Genomic DNA, 16,175 nt, shown 5'->3' on the forward strand with positions numbered 1-16,175 from the left:
TCTGAATTCTATATCACTGGGTACAGTTGTTACACACAATTAAATGTTTTAAAGGAAAATTAAGTAACATGAAATGAAACGGTAACATACACCTTACCAGTCTTGTCTTAATAAGTCTTACCATCTTGATAACTCGTCGCCAGGGTGACAAAATTCTCATGCCTGTACAACACACAGGACATGCCAACTAACATTGCATCTGGTTTATGCTACAGCCAGTTAAATTGCCTTGTGAGTTTTAACTGATAGAAAAAGAAATAGAAATGTATACTCAGATTGAATTTAAGAAATATTAACTTGATATGTCTTTTTCATATGAAACAATACAAATTCAACTCTTCATTGAGCCCACGGGGCGATACTGTGTCCAATCTCTCGATCCAATGTGCTTCATGTTGCTCAAGTCTTTTAGTAGCACTTGTTCTAATGTTGGTCATTTGTACTACTTCAAGGATTTGAAATCGCATTTGTGATATCTGGTGTTTTTCTTGATTGAAATGTCTAGCAACTGGAGAGTGTTGATTATTGGTTCTGACATTTGATTTATGTTCATTCCATCTTATCCGTGCTTTTCTGCCAGTCTGACCAATATATAGTAATTCGCAAGACACTTGATGCAGTATATAACACTGTCTGACATGCAAGTAGAATAATCCTTGATTTTTATCTTTTTCTCCTATTCTGGGGTGTGTAACTGTGTCACCCTTTGAGTTTGGATTCTGCCCACCTGCTATAAACCCATAACCTCAAACTACCTTTACATTGTAGCTACATAATGGCTCATGTTATCAAACAAGTTTGCCAAAATTAAGACGTTATTGTTGTGCACATATTCTCTTAAGAGCATACTCCTTTAACCTGCAGCAACAGAAATCAGTATCCAGAATAGTTATAAAAAAAAGGACAGCGACAATGATCTTGATCGCCCCGGACTGGGCGAGGAGACCGTGGTACACCCATTTCTTGGATCTGACTATCTGTCCGCCTCACCGGTTGCCTCTGCACCCAGATCGCCTGACCCAGTCTAAAGGTCAGGTACTCCACCCGAACCCAGAGTCCCTCAACCTACAGGCGTGGCTCTTGAGCGGATGAGATATGAAGACTGGGACGGTACGTCAGGTGTTGCTGGCTGCACGCAGGCCGTCTACCAGATCTTTGTATGCATGTAGGTGGAGAAGATCCGAGGCGTGGTGCAGGGAGCGCCTGATCGATCCCATCTCTTGCCCCACCACTACAGTGATGAGTTCCTTCTGTCACTGGCCTCGGCAGGCCTTCAGGTTACCAGAGTCAAAGGATATTTGGCAGCCTTGTCTGTGTTCAAAAGGATCAAGGTTCTTTCTTTACGATTCCGGTTATGGCCCAATTCCTGAAGGGCCTTGTGAATAAGTTTCTGCCAACTCCCTTTTTTGTCCCAGACTGGGATTTAAATCTAGGTCTGACATTCTTGATGGTGGCTCCGTTTGAGCCGATGCATTCCTGTTCTTTGTGACTGCTATCTTTGAAAGCAGCCTTTTTGGTTGGGATCATGTCTGCCAGGAGAGTTAGTAATTTGCAGGCGTTTTTTTGCAAGCCCCCCCATTCCTGCTTTTTTTTGGGAAAAGGTTTATCTTAAAGCAAGGCCTGGCTTTCTCCCAAAAGTGGTTTGAGTTCCACCTTTCGCAGTCCATAGTTATACAGGTCTTCTACCTCCACCACACCCCTCTAAGGAAGAGGAGTGGTTCCATTGCTTGGATCCCAGGAGAGCTTTAAGCTTTTACATTCCTAGGACGTCTGCGCTCTGAAAATCTGACAAGCTGTTTGTGGCTCATTCTTTGTTCCGCAAAGGTCTAGCAGTAACGAAGCAGACTCTATCTCGCATCGCAGAATGTTACAAGTCTGCAGGCAGGGAGCTTCCTCTCGGCATCAGGGCACACTCGACAAGAGGAGTCTCTCCTTTTACAGCCCTGCAGAGGGAGTTCCCATTAAGGACATCTGTTGCGCGGCCACATGGTCGTCCTTGCACACATTTACCAGGCACTACTGTCTAGTTGTCGCCCGCCGGGCGGATGTACGTTTTGGTAGAGCAGTTCTGCAAAATCTGATACTGTAACACTTTCTGCCCACCTCTGTGGGCCAAACTGTTGGGGAGTCTATCAGATGAGGAAACTGCAGGAGAAAAGCAATCCACTGAAGGAGAAATTACTTTGCGTAATGTTCTTCCTATGATATCTTCTCCTGCAGATTCCTCATCGCCCATCCCTTCCATCCCCGCTCCGAAAGTGCTTGTGGCTTGGCGCATCTGTCTAAGCGAAAGAACGCCTGGTGATGGTGCAGAGGTGACCACTCCTTTCTGGCTAGTAGATTGTGATTGCCAAAAAATCATCTCTCCTTTTTCCTTCTTGGGGTATTCACCCTTTGGGATGTCTCCCATTGTCAAGTTTTTTAAAGGCTGGTTAGCCTGATCTCCCATCGTTTTCCTCTGCAGCGTTCAACCACAGTGTAAAAAAAGGAACTGAGGTACGGGGCGTAGTGCGGTGGTATATATACATGACTGGTGTCCTGTCCGGTGCCAACAATCGAGCACCGAGCAAGACGGATGGATATATATATATATATATATATATTTGATTTTGTTTTACTGCTCTATATGTAAGGAGTACATCAAAACAAAAAAGAAGTATAACAGAAGTGTTTTTTTTTTTTTTTTTTAAATGTTCCCGCTTATGAGCTAGAAAACAGATTTATTCATGGCTTAAAGAAATGTTGGTGATAGGCTTTCCTATGTTGTGGGCTCATTCTTATGGCTGTATGATGTTTGGGAGACCAGCATCTGACATAGAATTACTATAAGCCTAATAAGGATGAGGTTATTTGTGGTTGCCTATTGCCCAGTTCTCTCATATTATGGTCTAAATCCTCTCAAACATTGTGAGCGTTATTCTTAATTTAGAGTTCCCTTTTGTTCAGTCTTTGATGGCACACGTTTATATGAAACAATATCATACTTCTAGCAGCTCATACCACTTGTTATAGTTGTGCATGTGTTTCCTGTTTGTTTACTTAGTTAACCTGTTTCTCTGGGCCTGCTTCTCATTCAGTGCCGTTTCAGAACACTGATGTGCATCTGCTACGGTTCTCCTCGAATAAACCATTTTGAAATCTGAAAGTCATGCTGCTTATGAAAATAGACTAAATTCAAAATGTTACTTTCGAGCACAAATCTCACCAAAAAGAAAGTGATCCATATCTTACTGGGCATATTTAATTTCTCAGCGATTGTTAAATTCCTTTGCGCTTTAAAAATATTTTCTTGTGCAATTAGGGTCTTTGGTTAGTGCAATTGGACAAAGGTGGGCTTATATTCCAGTACAGTAGTGCATATACTACTACGTCCTGTCCTCTTTCCTCCGTACTGCATGGGCGTCCCTCGCTAGGGACGGGAGACAGAACCTTTTTCACTAGAAAAATCATCTTCCCCTTTAAATTTAGATGCACGCTGGGGCGCGGCCCTGGGAGTATGCGCTCCCCTGACTCCGCCCACCGGCACCACTCCACAGTCCTCTTTTACACGTCATCAGGAACGGACCGCTTTCACCAGCGCTACTGGGTTAGGCCTACGGCCTAGTAATTCCACGCGCTCTTCGCCAGAGAAGTACTTTTGTCTTGTTTTTTCTTGTCTTTAATCAAGGTACTTCTGTCTTCTGGCGCTACGCACCTCCTCGGCGCATGTCAACGTCAGCGGGCTTCAGCAGGTGCCCAGCCTGCGAGGGGCTCTTACCTATGTCCGAACCCCACGCTCTTTGACTCTGCTGCCTTGACCCCAAAAATGGCTGGCTTGGGGGCTGCTCCGCATGCAACGTGCTGACACCATGTGCCCTGAAAAAGACTAGCCAGGTGGAGGGAGCTTCACGGAAGGTCGCCTCCAGTGGACTTGAAGGACTTGGTCAAGCACAAGACCAGGCCCAAGGTAGGGGCACTGTTTTCATCCGCACCCCGCAAGGGCGACTCCTTTCCCATGATGCGCACAAGCGGGAGGGACCTAACTGGTCCTTTTACCAGTGCAGGCACAGAGGCTGCTTCAGGTACCGGCCACCAGGCTGAGGGGTCGCAAGATCCTACCAGTGACTACGCTGAGGGAACGCAGGGTTCTACTACCAGGTTTGAACCCGAGGGGTTTACGCCCTAATACCAGACAGATGTCTGAGGGGCCTCCTGTACGCAGCACTACTGGCGCCACAGCCGAGGGCACCCAGCCTACCAGGCCCCGTCCTGAGGTGCAGGGTAGGCCTCCACCGCCGAGAGTCCTGGAGAAGGCCAGGCCTCAACCTCCACCGCCAAGAGTCCTGGAGGAGACCGGACCCAGCGCGGCAAGCACCATGACACAGGCGTGTGGCATGCAGCCCGACAAGATGGCTGCCGGCCAGACAAAATGGAGGCTCGCCCGATACCATCCCCCTTTTGGGACCAGGTAGAGGACAAGTTTTCAGGTGGGACTGGTCATCGCCTGGCACGTGGCCCACGGCATACCCTTCAGCGTCGCATGGCAGATACACCACGCATACAGCAAGACGGAGTGTGCCCAGGTCTCAGAAACCCCATGGCCCCATGCCTGCTCCACCAAGCGCTCCGCCGGCCTGTGAAGACAGGTTTTTTTGAAATATTCCTGATTCTTATGAGGTCTTCGCAGATGGGCATCATCCTGAAGGAGGTTATCCAGGGACATGCTCCCTTAGGTACTACCGCTAGCACCCACGGCCACCCCGCCCTTGGTTTCAGCGCTTCCGGATCCAATGTAGCCCCAGCTGCATGCGCCAGCCCCCATGACACTGGCTCCCATACCTCTCCCAGTCACATCAGCCTCTGACGCCTGTCAGTAAGCTGCAGCCACCTGCGCCCAGCACTCATCCAGCTGCACCGGACCAACAGGACACATTGGTGGACACGGATGAGGAGGACCACCCAGACACGCCCTCGTCTGCAATGGCCTTTCATGAACGGCTTGCGGGCCTGGTAGAGTATTTGGGGCTCCCTCAGCCTGAGGTCAAACAACCAGTGGCAGGGGTACTGGCAGAAGTCCTCACCCTATGCCCCATGACTAGAACAGGGATTCGAATGCAAAAGGACTTGGTGGCACTCGTCAAAAAAGGATGGCTCAAACTGCACTCTGCACAGCCGAACAATATGCACCTCGATGCCAAGTTTAGGCAACTGGAGGGCGACCCCCCCCCCCCTTCTTGCTGTCGGCGCACCTCCAGCCACACTCCTCAGTGATTGCCGCCGCTTAGCTTTAGTCCAAGCCACAACGGTAATCGGCTACATCAGCCGCTGCACTCCTGGGTAGGGAGTAGATGATCTTGGAGGCATATGGAAAGAAAATCTATTCCAACACTTCCCTCCATCTATGCCAGTCCAATGCTGACGCCATGCTGGCTACTATCAATCAAAGGCTCTGACGAGAGGTTGCCGATTTCCTTCCTGAGCTCCCTGTGCAGAGCCAGACACGCTTTAAGGCTGGTCTGGCTAAAGCCAAAATAGTAGCGCAGGACATAATGGAGTCTACGGTGGCTCACATTGACACCTCAGGTCGTGCCATATGCATCGCTATTGACATGAGAGGGACGGTCTGGCTACGGATGACCAAGTTCAACTCTGATGTCCAGGAGCGTATACTGGACCTTCCTTTCGAGGGTGGAGATCTGTTCCATTCTACCACGGACGGGGAACTCGATAAGAACAACAGTTCACACACTGCCAAATCCTCATCGGTCCTCACAAAGTCCACCCCAAAGGCATATAGCCAAGCACACCAGTGCTCGGACAAGGGTCGGTCCTTCGGCTGCTTCAGGGGCTTCCATGAGAGATGGTCCAGGCAACCGGTCAGATCACTGAGCCAGCACAGGCGCAAGCAGCACAAGGTGTCTCACAAGGGCTTTTTACAGTCTCCCTCCTCAGCCCCAGCCTCAGAGGGGAAAAAAGGCATGAGACAGCCATCTGGATCCACTAGTCTCCGGTGGGGGGCAGGCTTGCCCTCAACTCTCAACGCTGGCGGACAAGGTTCACGGACCAATGGATCCTCTCGGGAGTATACACATGCTTCCAGCTCCCTATCCTTCCTTCTCCTCTCTCCTCCCATCCGCTTCCTGGCGGAAATTCGCTCGCTTGTAGAGAATCGGGCAGTGGAGGAAGTCCCAGGCTCCTAGTATGGGGTCTGGGCTTCTATTCACATATTTTCGCCATACACAAGAAGAACCACGCTGGCCTGAGAGTTGTGTTAAACCTTTCCACCTTGAACCTTTCCCTCCCTCTTCAAAAGTTCAAGATGGTTACCCCAGCGCTTATAGCAGAGACATTGTGCGATGGAGACTGGATGCGCTCCCTGGATCTGAAGGATGCTTACAGATACGTCCCGATCTGGCAACCCCATCAGTCATTTCTGAGGTTCAGGATCATGGGACTTAATTTCCAATACAAGGTTCTACCCTTCGGCCTCTACTTGGCCCCCCAAGTTCTTCACAAGACTGATGAACGCAGTGGCAGCCCTACTCCGGGTTTAGGGTCACCACGTCTACCCATACCTAGACGACTGGCTTGTCAGGGCAAAGTCTCCGGAGGCAGTGAACCACACTGCCTCTGCCCTCATGAACACACACACAAGCTGGAATTTTCCATTAATCTCAAGAAGTCGCAGCTGGAGCCCACGCAAAGTCTAATGTTCCTAGGCCTCATTTGCAATATGATCTCCGAGAGGATGTTCCCCTCAGAGGACAAGCTCACAGCCATCAAGGAGGCCACAGGGCATTTTTCTCAGCATAGCAGTGACTTTGACGTGGTGGTACCAACACCACCTGTGCATCATGGCGGCATGTCTCCTTGCAGTGATGCATACATTGCTCAGGATGAGGCACTTACAGTTGCACTTCGCAGCCTTTTGGAGCCAAGAGAAGAGTTCCCAGGTGGAGCTGGTCTGCGTCCCACATCATCTCCACCAAGACCTAGTCTGGTGGAGTAGGGACAGCAACCTGTTGATTGGCAGGCCCTTCCATCAACCAGCACCTCAGGCCACCATGACCACGGATTCTTCCCTAGAGGGCTGGGGAGCAACCCTGGGCAGCCACAGCATCCACAGGGTTTGGTCCCGTCAGGAGCAGGCAGCTCACATCAACTGGCTCGAGTTGATGGCCATCTGGCTCGCTCTCAAAGCCTTCCTCCAGATGATGAGCGGCAAGGCGATCCTCATTCAGACTGACGGCTCCACCAGCATGTATTACATCAACAAGCGGGGTGGCACCAGGTTTACTCCCGTCTGCACTCTAGCAGTCGACATTTGGGAGTGGTTTCTAGTAAACGACATGCACCTGGCAGCAATACACCTCCCATGGGAATCTAACCTGGAGGCAGACGGGCTCAGCAGGCTGGGTGCGCAAAACTACGAATGGCATTTGAACGAACAGGTCCTCCCAGGGGTTCTTCGACAAATGGGGTCATCCTCCGGTGGATCTATTTGCCACCTGGTACAAATGGAGGTGCCCCCATTTCCTGTCCTGGCTGGGGCAGGGGCTCTCTGGGCGACACGATGCAGAACCAGTGGGACGGCATGAACGTGTATGCCTTCCCTACGACCCCCTGGTCAACAGGATAATCTGCAAGATCCGGGAGGCCCGTCACCTTCGTATCATCCTGATAGCTCTGTGGTGGCCGGCAAGACCATGGTTCTCGGAACTACTCAGCCTGTCGGATCAGGCCCCAGTGCACCTTCTGCTGGGCCCAGCACACCTACTCTCTCAACAGGGAGGAACAGTCATCCATCCTGCCCCCAGGAAGTTAGCCCACACAGCGTGGTTCCTGAACAGGTCACACTGAGACATCTGCAGCTGTTGCAAGCTAACCTAGACATTTTACAGGGGGGGCTAGGAGTGATGCTACCAGGAGCTAGCACAAAAGCAAGTGGACTAGGTTTTGTCACTGGGCAGAATCAAAAAATGTTGATCCATTGACCTGCACATTGGACGACGTGCTATCCTTCTCTGGGCACCTTGCACACTCTGGGGTGCAGGTAGACTCATGTTGCACCTATCTGGCAACTATTGGAGCCTACAGTAACTCGGAGGAAGAGGTGTTTTTATCTTCTAACCCGGTGGTTAAAAGACACTTGGCGGGCCTGACGAGGCTTTACATGCCCATCAAGAAACCACACCCTGTGTGGGACCACAACGTGGTCCTGGGTGCCCTGGCGCACAAACCATTCGAGCCGAACGGCGTCTGCAGAAATCAGGCTAGTCACCATCAAGACGGCCCTGCTGGTGGGCCTCACCTCAGCACGCCGGATCAGTGAAATCCAGGCGTTGGTGGCCTCATAAGGACAGCTTAGAACTCACCCCGCATTCTTACCTAAGGTTGTCTCCTCTTTCCACCTGAATGAGGAGATAATGCTACCAACTTTCTTCGCGGACCCGAAGAATGACGCTCGGAGGGTGCTGCACTGTCTAGATGTCAAGCACGCTCTAAAATTCTACCTTGTCAGGACCAAGAGCTTCCGGAAATCCGACGCTCTTTGGCACCTTTGGTGGGTCAAAGCCGGGCTGTCACGCCTCCAAGGCTTCCATAGCTAGGTGGATGGTTTCGGCCTCAAGCCGGCTTATGAGGGGCAGCACAAGCCTCTTACAGTGAGCATGCATGCCCATGCAATCAGAGCTAAGGCCACGTCTGTCGCATTCCAAAGGCACGTGCCATGGCAGGTTATCAGCAAAGCGGCTACATGGGCTACGCCCTCGCCCTTCTGCAAGCACTACTGCTTGGATGCCGGCTCCAGTTTGGACGCAGCATTTGGTCAGGCAGTCTTAAGGAACTTAATTTCTTAGGAGGGGCAACTCTCCACCCTGGGGCTACATTGTTGTAATCGCCCATGCAGTATGAACGAATGGGACGTAGGAGGAATTAGAAGTTACTCACAGTAGTGACTAATGTACTCCTAGTCCATAGTCCCCTTTCCACCATACGTCCCACCATCCACCCCCTTATAAAACTGGTGTCATTGGCAATGTTCATATTGTCAATGTGTCAAAAGGGACTGAGGAGTGGTGCCAGTAGGCTGAGTCAGGGGAGCGCATGCTCCTAGGGCCATGCTCCACGCGCATCTAAATCTAAAGGGGAAGATGATTTTTCTGGTGAAAAAGGTTCTGTCTCTCGTCCCTAGCGAGGGACGCCCATGCAGTATGGAGGAAAGGGGACTATGGACTAGAAGTATGTTAATTACTACAGTGAGTAACTTATAATTTCTACAGCACTTCCCTAGCAACTATTAGTTAGCTATGATTTATGGGGACATGAATGTGAATGTACTCACTGCGCCATTGATACTCACTGCTGCTTGGCCTTTACTTCCACTGGAAAGCCCCCATGTTGGTCACAGCAAAATAAAAGGCAATATCTATCTAAGATGTTAATGCTTCCTTACCTGAAGTCTGAAGTATGTGAACTAGGAAACATTTTTAACTCTTTTTAAAAGTAGCTTACAATTAATTTGTAGCATTCTTAAGCTTGATTTAATTTTTAAACGCTATTATACTTTGCTTTTTCTAACCTTTTTTCCCTTTATTTTGTATTTGCAGTGATGTGGTTGCATGATCTACAGCATGGTTATACGCACAGTCATTGCATGACTTGCGTGTGTGCTCACGCTGCATAACTCAGACTAACCAGCTCTTGTAGCAGTTACCTAGTACATCTGGGAGCTTGAGTTCAAAGCAGAGAGAGTTCCATATGCAAAGAAGTTAACCAACATTAACTCATATCCATCTCATGCACGTAATGTCTTCACATTCATTGTATAATTGGAATTTGCCTTTATTCTACTATCATGCTAACACTGCAACTAATATGAATGTAGTCTTAATAGAATTGGCTCTTCTTTTTTTTTTTTTACCAAACAATGAAATCTTTGAAAAGTAGAAACACACATTCTTTTTATATTCTAAGAAACCTAAAATGGGCAACAGCTGGGCAGATGTATTCCCTCTATGCCTCCTGAAAAGATCCTGCCCATGATTTGTTCATGGGTTTTCTGATGAAATCAATGTGATTTTCCTCTTCGAAGCAGTCCATTTCCATCTGTGTGTCCTAAGATTGTACAATTGATCTATTTAGTAAACTTGAAGGAAAGGGGATTTTTCTATGAAAAACATTTTACTTGAGGTAAATGAAAATTCACCTTACAAAAGAGTTCAATTGTCTTTTACTATCAACATGTTTTTTTTCTGCAGTTAGAATCTAAAGGGCACATTAGTGCAATACTCTTCACCCAGAGTAGTCGTGGTCTACACAAGTGTCCTTATGCTATTGCTGAAGAATGTTTGAACTACTTTATGCTTGCAGGCTACAGCTCTTTCTATTACCAATCTTGGTAATCGTTTCCAATCTGAATGCTGATACCTATGCTTTTTTAATATTAAATCCTGACCCATATCTCCTAGTAAAGTTGTCTTTTTTTTCTAACTCAAATAGACTAATGAAAGCCTCATTTTAGCAATATTTACGATATTTGACCACAGGTTTATTTGGCATAGATTAGTTTTGCAGTCGGTGAGCAGTATTAGCAACAAATAATGACTGTGAAACTTCCCTGAGCTATTAGATCAGTCTGTTACATTTTATTCGCTATATTAGTTAGAATTGCTTAGTTGCAGAAGTTTTTAACTGCAGTATTATTTTTCAGAAGGTGGGTACGATTGCTCCCCAAAGTGTTTTTTTTTTTTTTTATACCAAGGATATTCTATTTATGTATCACCAGGTAGATTTTAGAAGGCCTCATCAGGCTGTTTCAAATTTTGTTGATCTTTTGAAGTGTGGCATTTGATTAAAATATCCTCTTGCCATATATGCTGATAGATGAAAAAAAAGGTAAACTGTAAATGTCTCATGCTGCCTGTGCTACAGGGCTTTGATGGAGATTTCACTGGTCATCAAGACTCTAAAAGTACCTCTTGATGTCTTGCGGTCAACCAGCATGTATGCACACATTGGGTCTCTGTCCTTGTTGCATTATATGTTTGCCATATATTATAGTGTGCAAGGAAAGACTATCTTAAACAAGTTAAAAAGTCCATCCGATAACCTTTTAATCTACTTCAAAGTACAGGTTTAACTCTGTTTTATAATAAGACATTAAACGGTCTGAAAATCCCAACCGTGGTACTGATGAGGAGTGGTAGTTAAAGCACAATTAAACATATGTCCTTAGCAAATTTCCCTTTTAGCCCTATTTTATGCATGATAAAACGTAATATTTTAATATCAGTAGCACATTAGTTTTGCCTTACGTTGAAGAACTTAAATGCAATTTCTTGAAAGGAGAATTTTTATTTCCTACTATATATTTGTGTAATGCTGTGCAGTCCTTTTATGTTAAAATAGAGGGTAAACTGGATATTTTAATGAGATGCCTTGGTTTTCCTTGCATACAAAACCAACAATAATGTTATTACCTGTGGAATGTTGTATTGTCTTATCAGGGAATGGGTTGGAAGACAGTTTTGTTTTTTTAAATTACCAGTTGTCGGGCCCATTTGTGGGAGATGTTTTGCCGAAATAAGAGAAGCATTCGTAACCGTGAAAAGCATTTTCATGTTGAACGTTAAGGTTTATTACAAGACGTTTAGTTTTGTCCCCATAATACTGCTTATTTTCAAAATCACTTGCTAATTGATATATCAATTTGTCAGATTTTTATTATGCATAATTGTATATAGGACAAATCAAAGAAGGATAATCTCTTCAAACTAATGATGTACTTATACTCCATCGATTTACAATAATGCTTCCAATGCTGCAAAAAAAGTGTACAGTTCTTAAAACAAGTTGTAAATAAAAGCTTGTATAAAACTGTGTCAGTGGTTTGTTTAGATTTCAGTGGTGTTCGAAGTAATCTATAATAAATGAAATGCATAATAACCTAATTAACAGTTAATATTGGTATAGTGCTTTCTTTTATTGATACTCTGTTTAATGTTAACAAACACCCTGCTTCACATTAAATATGTATATTTGTAATGGATCCCTTCCTTCTACAGATTCCTCCTCTTGGATGTTCCCTCTCCAGCAGACTTTAGGAACCTTTTCAGTCGCCAGTACGCAGTGGGGGCCTCAAGTTGGCTCTACCTGGCACCATTGCACATCCACATGCCAGAGGTAACGGGCCAGTATTTAGAGTCACAGCGTCGCCTCAGTTCCTTTTTTCCATGGACTCATTTCACTACTGGAACGCCACCTGGCTTTTGCTAATTCTCCAGCATGGGGTCTGGCATGGATTCACATGCTCATGAATATTCCCCGTCGTCAGGCTGGGATTCCTCGGTAAAGAAAAAATCAGTATCAGTTTTGTTTCTGATCTGTCTTTCTTAGTAGTAACCAATCACTGATCTCTGGGTCATAATTCCCCCAGCCAATGACTGCCCTCTCCCTAAGCCCCGCCTCCGGCAGCCATCCTCAGATTTTTACCGCACGCTCAAGTGTTGGGAGTCCTCGTGTTTAGCTCTCGAGTTTTTTACTGCATTTTCAAGTATTTTCAGGAGATTTTCTCATTTTCTTGGTTCAATCGAGCCTCAAGCTCCACCGTTTCTACTTCCGATAACGGGGACCCGTTTCGGAATTCTTCTACGCCCCTCAAGGGTGAAGTTTTCATCGAGTTTACACTTCTTGGAGGATTCCGGAAGGTTTGCGGCCTACCTAAACTGAGATGGCCCAGGAGAAAGGAAGCTGGACGCCCGGATCCAAGCTGTTCAGGACCTGCCCTGGATGCGGATTATATAAAGTTTTCAAGGAGGACAAGCATTCGCGATGTCTCTACTGCCTCCATGGGGACAAGACGCACGTGGAGAAGGACTGTGCGTTCTGCAAGAACCTTTCGGAATGGACCAAACAAGGTTGTTCCCGCCTCGCCTCCTGGCTGGAGAAGGGCACAGCAAGTGAGAAGGCAAAGAAGAAGGCTGATCGGGTTTCTAAGTCCTTTGAGGACGCCCCGACGACAGGGGCCCAACAGAAGGCCAAGCACCACGAGTCCGGGAGCGCCGAAAGGTCGGGCTGTTCGGTTGCCAAGCAGGGCGCTACTTCCCCTGCACGTTCCACCACAAGCCAGCGCTCTGGTTCGGGGAAGAGGAAGTCTGAGAACCCGGGTAGGCCACTAGAGCGGACCCGGTCGATCTCGAAGGGGGAGCGAGGCATTGACCCTCCCCCCAAGGCCAAGGTCCAGGACGCACCTAAGGTGGTGAGGGCCTTGATCCACCCGGCTAAGGTCTCTACCGCAGTGGTCTCTGCGACCCTGGCGGAGCCGGCTGAGATTACGCCAATGGAAATGGCCGAAAACCAAAACCGCTTATTACTAAGCAGTAAGCCCGGATGCACTCCTAAGGAACCGTAGTCCAATTCTTTGGGTCCTGCCTGATAGGCAGAGATAAGTCCAATGTAGTCTTATTCGTGCATTCATAAAGAATATATACACACCATATTTAAAACTAGAAGTCTATACTGAAGATTAACCTCCAAATAAGACAGCATTCACAATGATTCCTAGAGAAATGGGACATTTTAATTGTCCATTCTCTGTTAAACACAATTGAAGTTTCAAAATAAAATTTCAAAGAAAAAATCATACATTACATAATAACAAAGTGGAAGTAAATCACTGCACAGTATGTGTTCACAAAGTAAATCACTGCACAGTATGTATTCACAACAATATACACTTGATTCAGTGTTACATTGGTAATGACAAATTGGGTTTTCCTTAATTATAAAGGACAATCTCCAATATGAAGCCCTCTTTTTCTTGCAGATATTAGCAATTAACCGACGCGTTTCGGATCAAGGGATCCATCTTCAGGGTAGGGGCTTCACTCTTAAGGTAAATCTTGAGAAGTATAACGTGAAAACTTATTTATCAAGGTGCTTGTCCTATAAAAAATTAGAGAGGGGCTTTATTGTTGGTGATATGCAAGAGGAGCTGAGAAATAATGGCTAAAAAGCCGGGCGAGGTAAATGTTACTAACCTCAAGCAGAGGGAAGCAGTGTCACAACTCTGGCATATTCAAAGACAAAAGGTGTGGGAATGTCAATATCTCACATACATAAAAATATTCAGAGCAAAAACGACAAAATGACAGTGGATGCCAGAACCAATCACTCACCCAGTCCAGAACTGGAAAGTACTTTAGACTGGGACGCTTCAAGGAGCAGCTGGGGAGACCTTAGGGAAGGATACGAGTGTCAAAACCATTCAAATTGAAAGCGTAACTCGTATTAATGCTAAAACATAAAAGGGAGATATCTATCAGACCTGTAGTCACAGTTAGAAGAACGGGGAATCATGGGCAGCGACCGCCTCCAGCAACAAGCCAAGCTCGACTGCGAGTGGCGTTCCTTGTTGTCAAGGGAGCCCCACACATGCGCGTGTGGGCCGAGGAATAGTCGGCCATCTTAGTGTGGGCATTGTGTGCGTCACAGCGTTATCATGGTAACAGCAGACGCTACTGGGCGTCAAAGCGTAAGTAAACCTATACGCAGCAAATCTAAAGTAGAATTACCGGTAACAATGTACCCTGTCACAATGCCCCGGGCCGTGACAGAAGAGTTAAAGGTGTAAATGATGCATGTGGGAGCCCACAGCGACCAGGGGTGGAGCGCAGAGCGACCCAATCTCACATCCAATTCGAGGGACAATTTGAGGGGAAGTTCACAGATTGCTCGCTCGTGACCTCAACCGAGGTAATTAAAGTACATAGAATGCAAGTGAGGGCTCCAAGCGAAATTCCCCAAATAAGGGGAGGTACGCTGGGCCCCCCATCTTGCAAACAACTTAAAGATTGTAATTAGGATGTTTAAAAGGGGGGGGCTCAACAAGAAATGCTCCGTCGCTGACGGAAAACGTGATTATTCTGGCAAAAGGGTAAAAGGGCAAAATCCCTCGGTCAAGGTAAACAATCCATTGGGATAGAGGTAAAATTGAAGTCTGTCACAGTTTTAAAGTTCATCTTTCAAGAACAGTGTGTCCACAATTGATAACAGCCGTATGTTACATACACCCTACTGGGAGGGTTCATGTTTACAGGGTCTGAATCACATGCTGATACACCAAATCAAAAGGGTCCTATGTCCTATCATAGAGTATTAATTGCATGGACAATCCACAGTAAACACATCAATCGTACCGTTGTGTGTTAGCTACTAGCCAGAAATTTAACAAGTTTTTGAATGGTGATTTATAGTCAGTCCATATAAATACCATAGGTCTTTGAGAAGCTGTACAGAATGTATACTGTAATTATTGAATGTTCAATTTGCATCTATATATCTATGTACAGTACTTTGGGATGTTTCTTTATATATTGTTGTTTGTACATTGCTTTCTGTACATTGCTTTCTGTACATTGCTTTTTGTAAGGCTAGCCAGGCTACATGCAAGAGTCACTTGTATGGACTGACTATAAATCACCATTCAAAAACTTGTAAAATTTCTGGCTAGTAGCTAACACACAACGGTACTGTGGTTTTGGTTTTCGGCCATTTCCATTGGCGTAATCTCAGCCGGCTCTGCCAGGGTCGCAGAGACCACTGCGGTAGAGACCTTAGCCGGGTGGATCAAGGCCCTCACCACCTTAGGTGCGTCCTGGACCTTGGCCTTGGGGGGAGGGTCAATGCCTCGCTCCCCCTTCGAGATCGACCGGGTCCGCTCTAGTGGCCTACCCGGGTTCTCAGACTTCCTCTTCCCCGAACCAGAGCGCTGGCTTGTGGTGGAACGTGCAGGGGAAGTAGCGCCCTGCTTGGCAACCGAAGAGCCCGACCTTTCGGCGCTCCCGGACTCGTGGTGCTTGGCCTTCTGTTGGGCCCCTGTCGTCGGGGCGTCCTCAAAGGACTTAGAAACCCGATCAGCCTTCTTCTTTGCCTTCTCACTTGCTGTGCCCTTCTCCAGCCAGGAGGCGAGGCGGGAACAACCTTGTTTGGTCCATTCCGAAAGGTTCTTGCAGAACGCACAGTCCTTCTCCACGTGCGTCTTGTCCCCATGGAGGCAGTAGAGACATCGCAAATGCTTGTCCTCCTTGAAAACTTTATATAATCCGCATCCAGGGCAGGTCCTGAACAGCTTGGATCCGGGCGTCCAGCTTCCTTTGTCCTGGGCCATCTCAGTTTAGGTAGGCCGCAAACCTTCC

The 16,175-nt window shown here is 47.0% G+C and overlaps 1 protein-coding gene across 3 annotated transcripts in view; it reads left to right on the plus strand.

The window, feature by feature from the left end:
- HOOK3 (hook microtubule tethering protein 3) overlaps positions 1-11,859 on the plus strand; it is a 1,904,471-nt gene extending 1,892,612 nt beyond the window's left edge. For 2 of the 3 annotated variants that reach the window (XM_069626409.1, XM_069626411.1), the window contains one exon: positions 9,588-9,738. In XM_069626409.1, the coding sequence (XP_069482510.1) occupies positions 9,588-9,603 (16 nt within the window). In that variant the 3' untranslated portion in view covers positions 9,604-9,738. Of the gene's footprint in view, positions 1-9,587 lie in introns of all 3 variants that reach the window. The other variant, XM_069626410.1, reaches the window with a different exon arrangement.
- Positions 11,860-16,175: the final 4,316 nt, after the last annotated feature.

This window comes from Ambystoma mexicanum, chromosome 6p (assembly GCF_040938575.1).
Source record: "Ambystoma mexicanum isolate Mex_15411 chromosome 6p, UKY_AmexF1_1, whole genome shotgun sequence".
NCBI lineage: Eukaryota > Metazoa > Chordata > Amphibia > Caudata > Ambystomatidae > Ambystoma > Ambystoma mexicanum.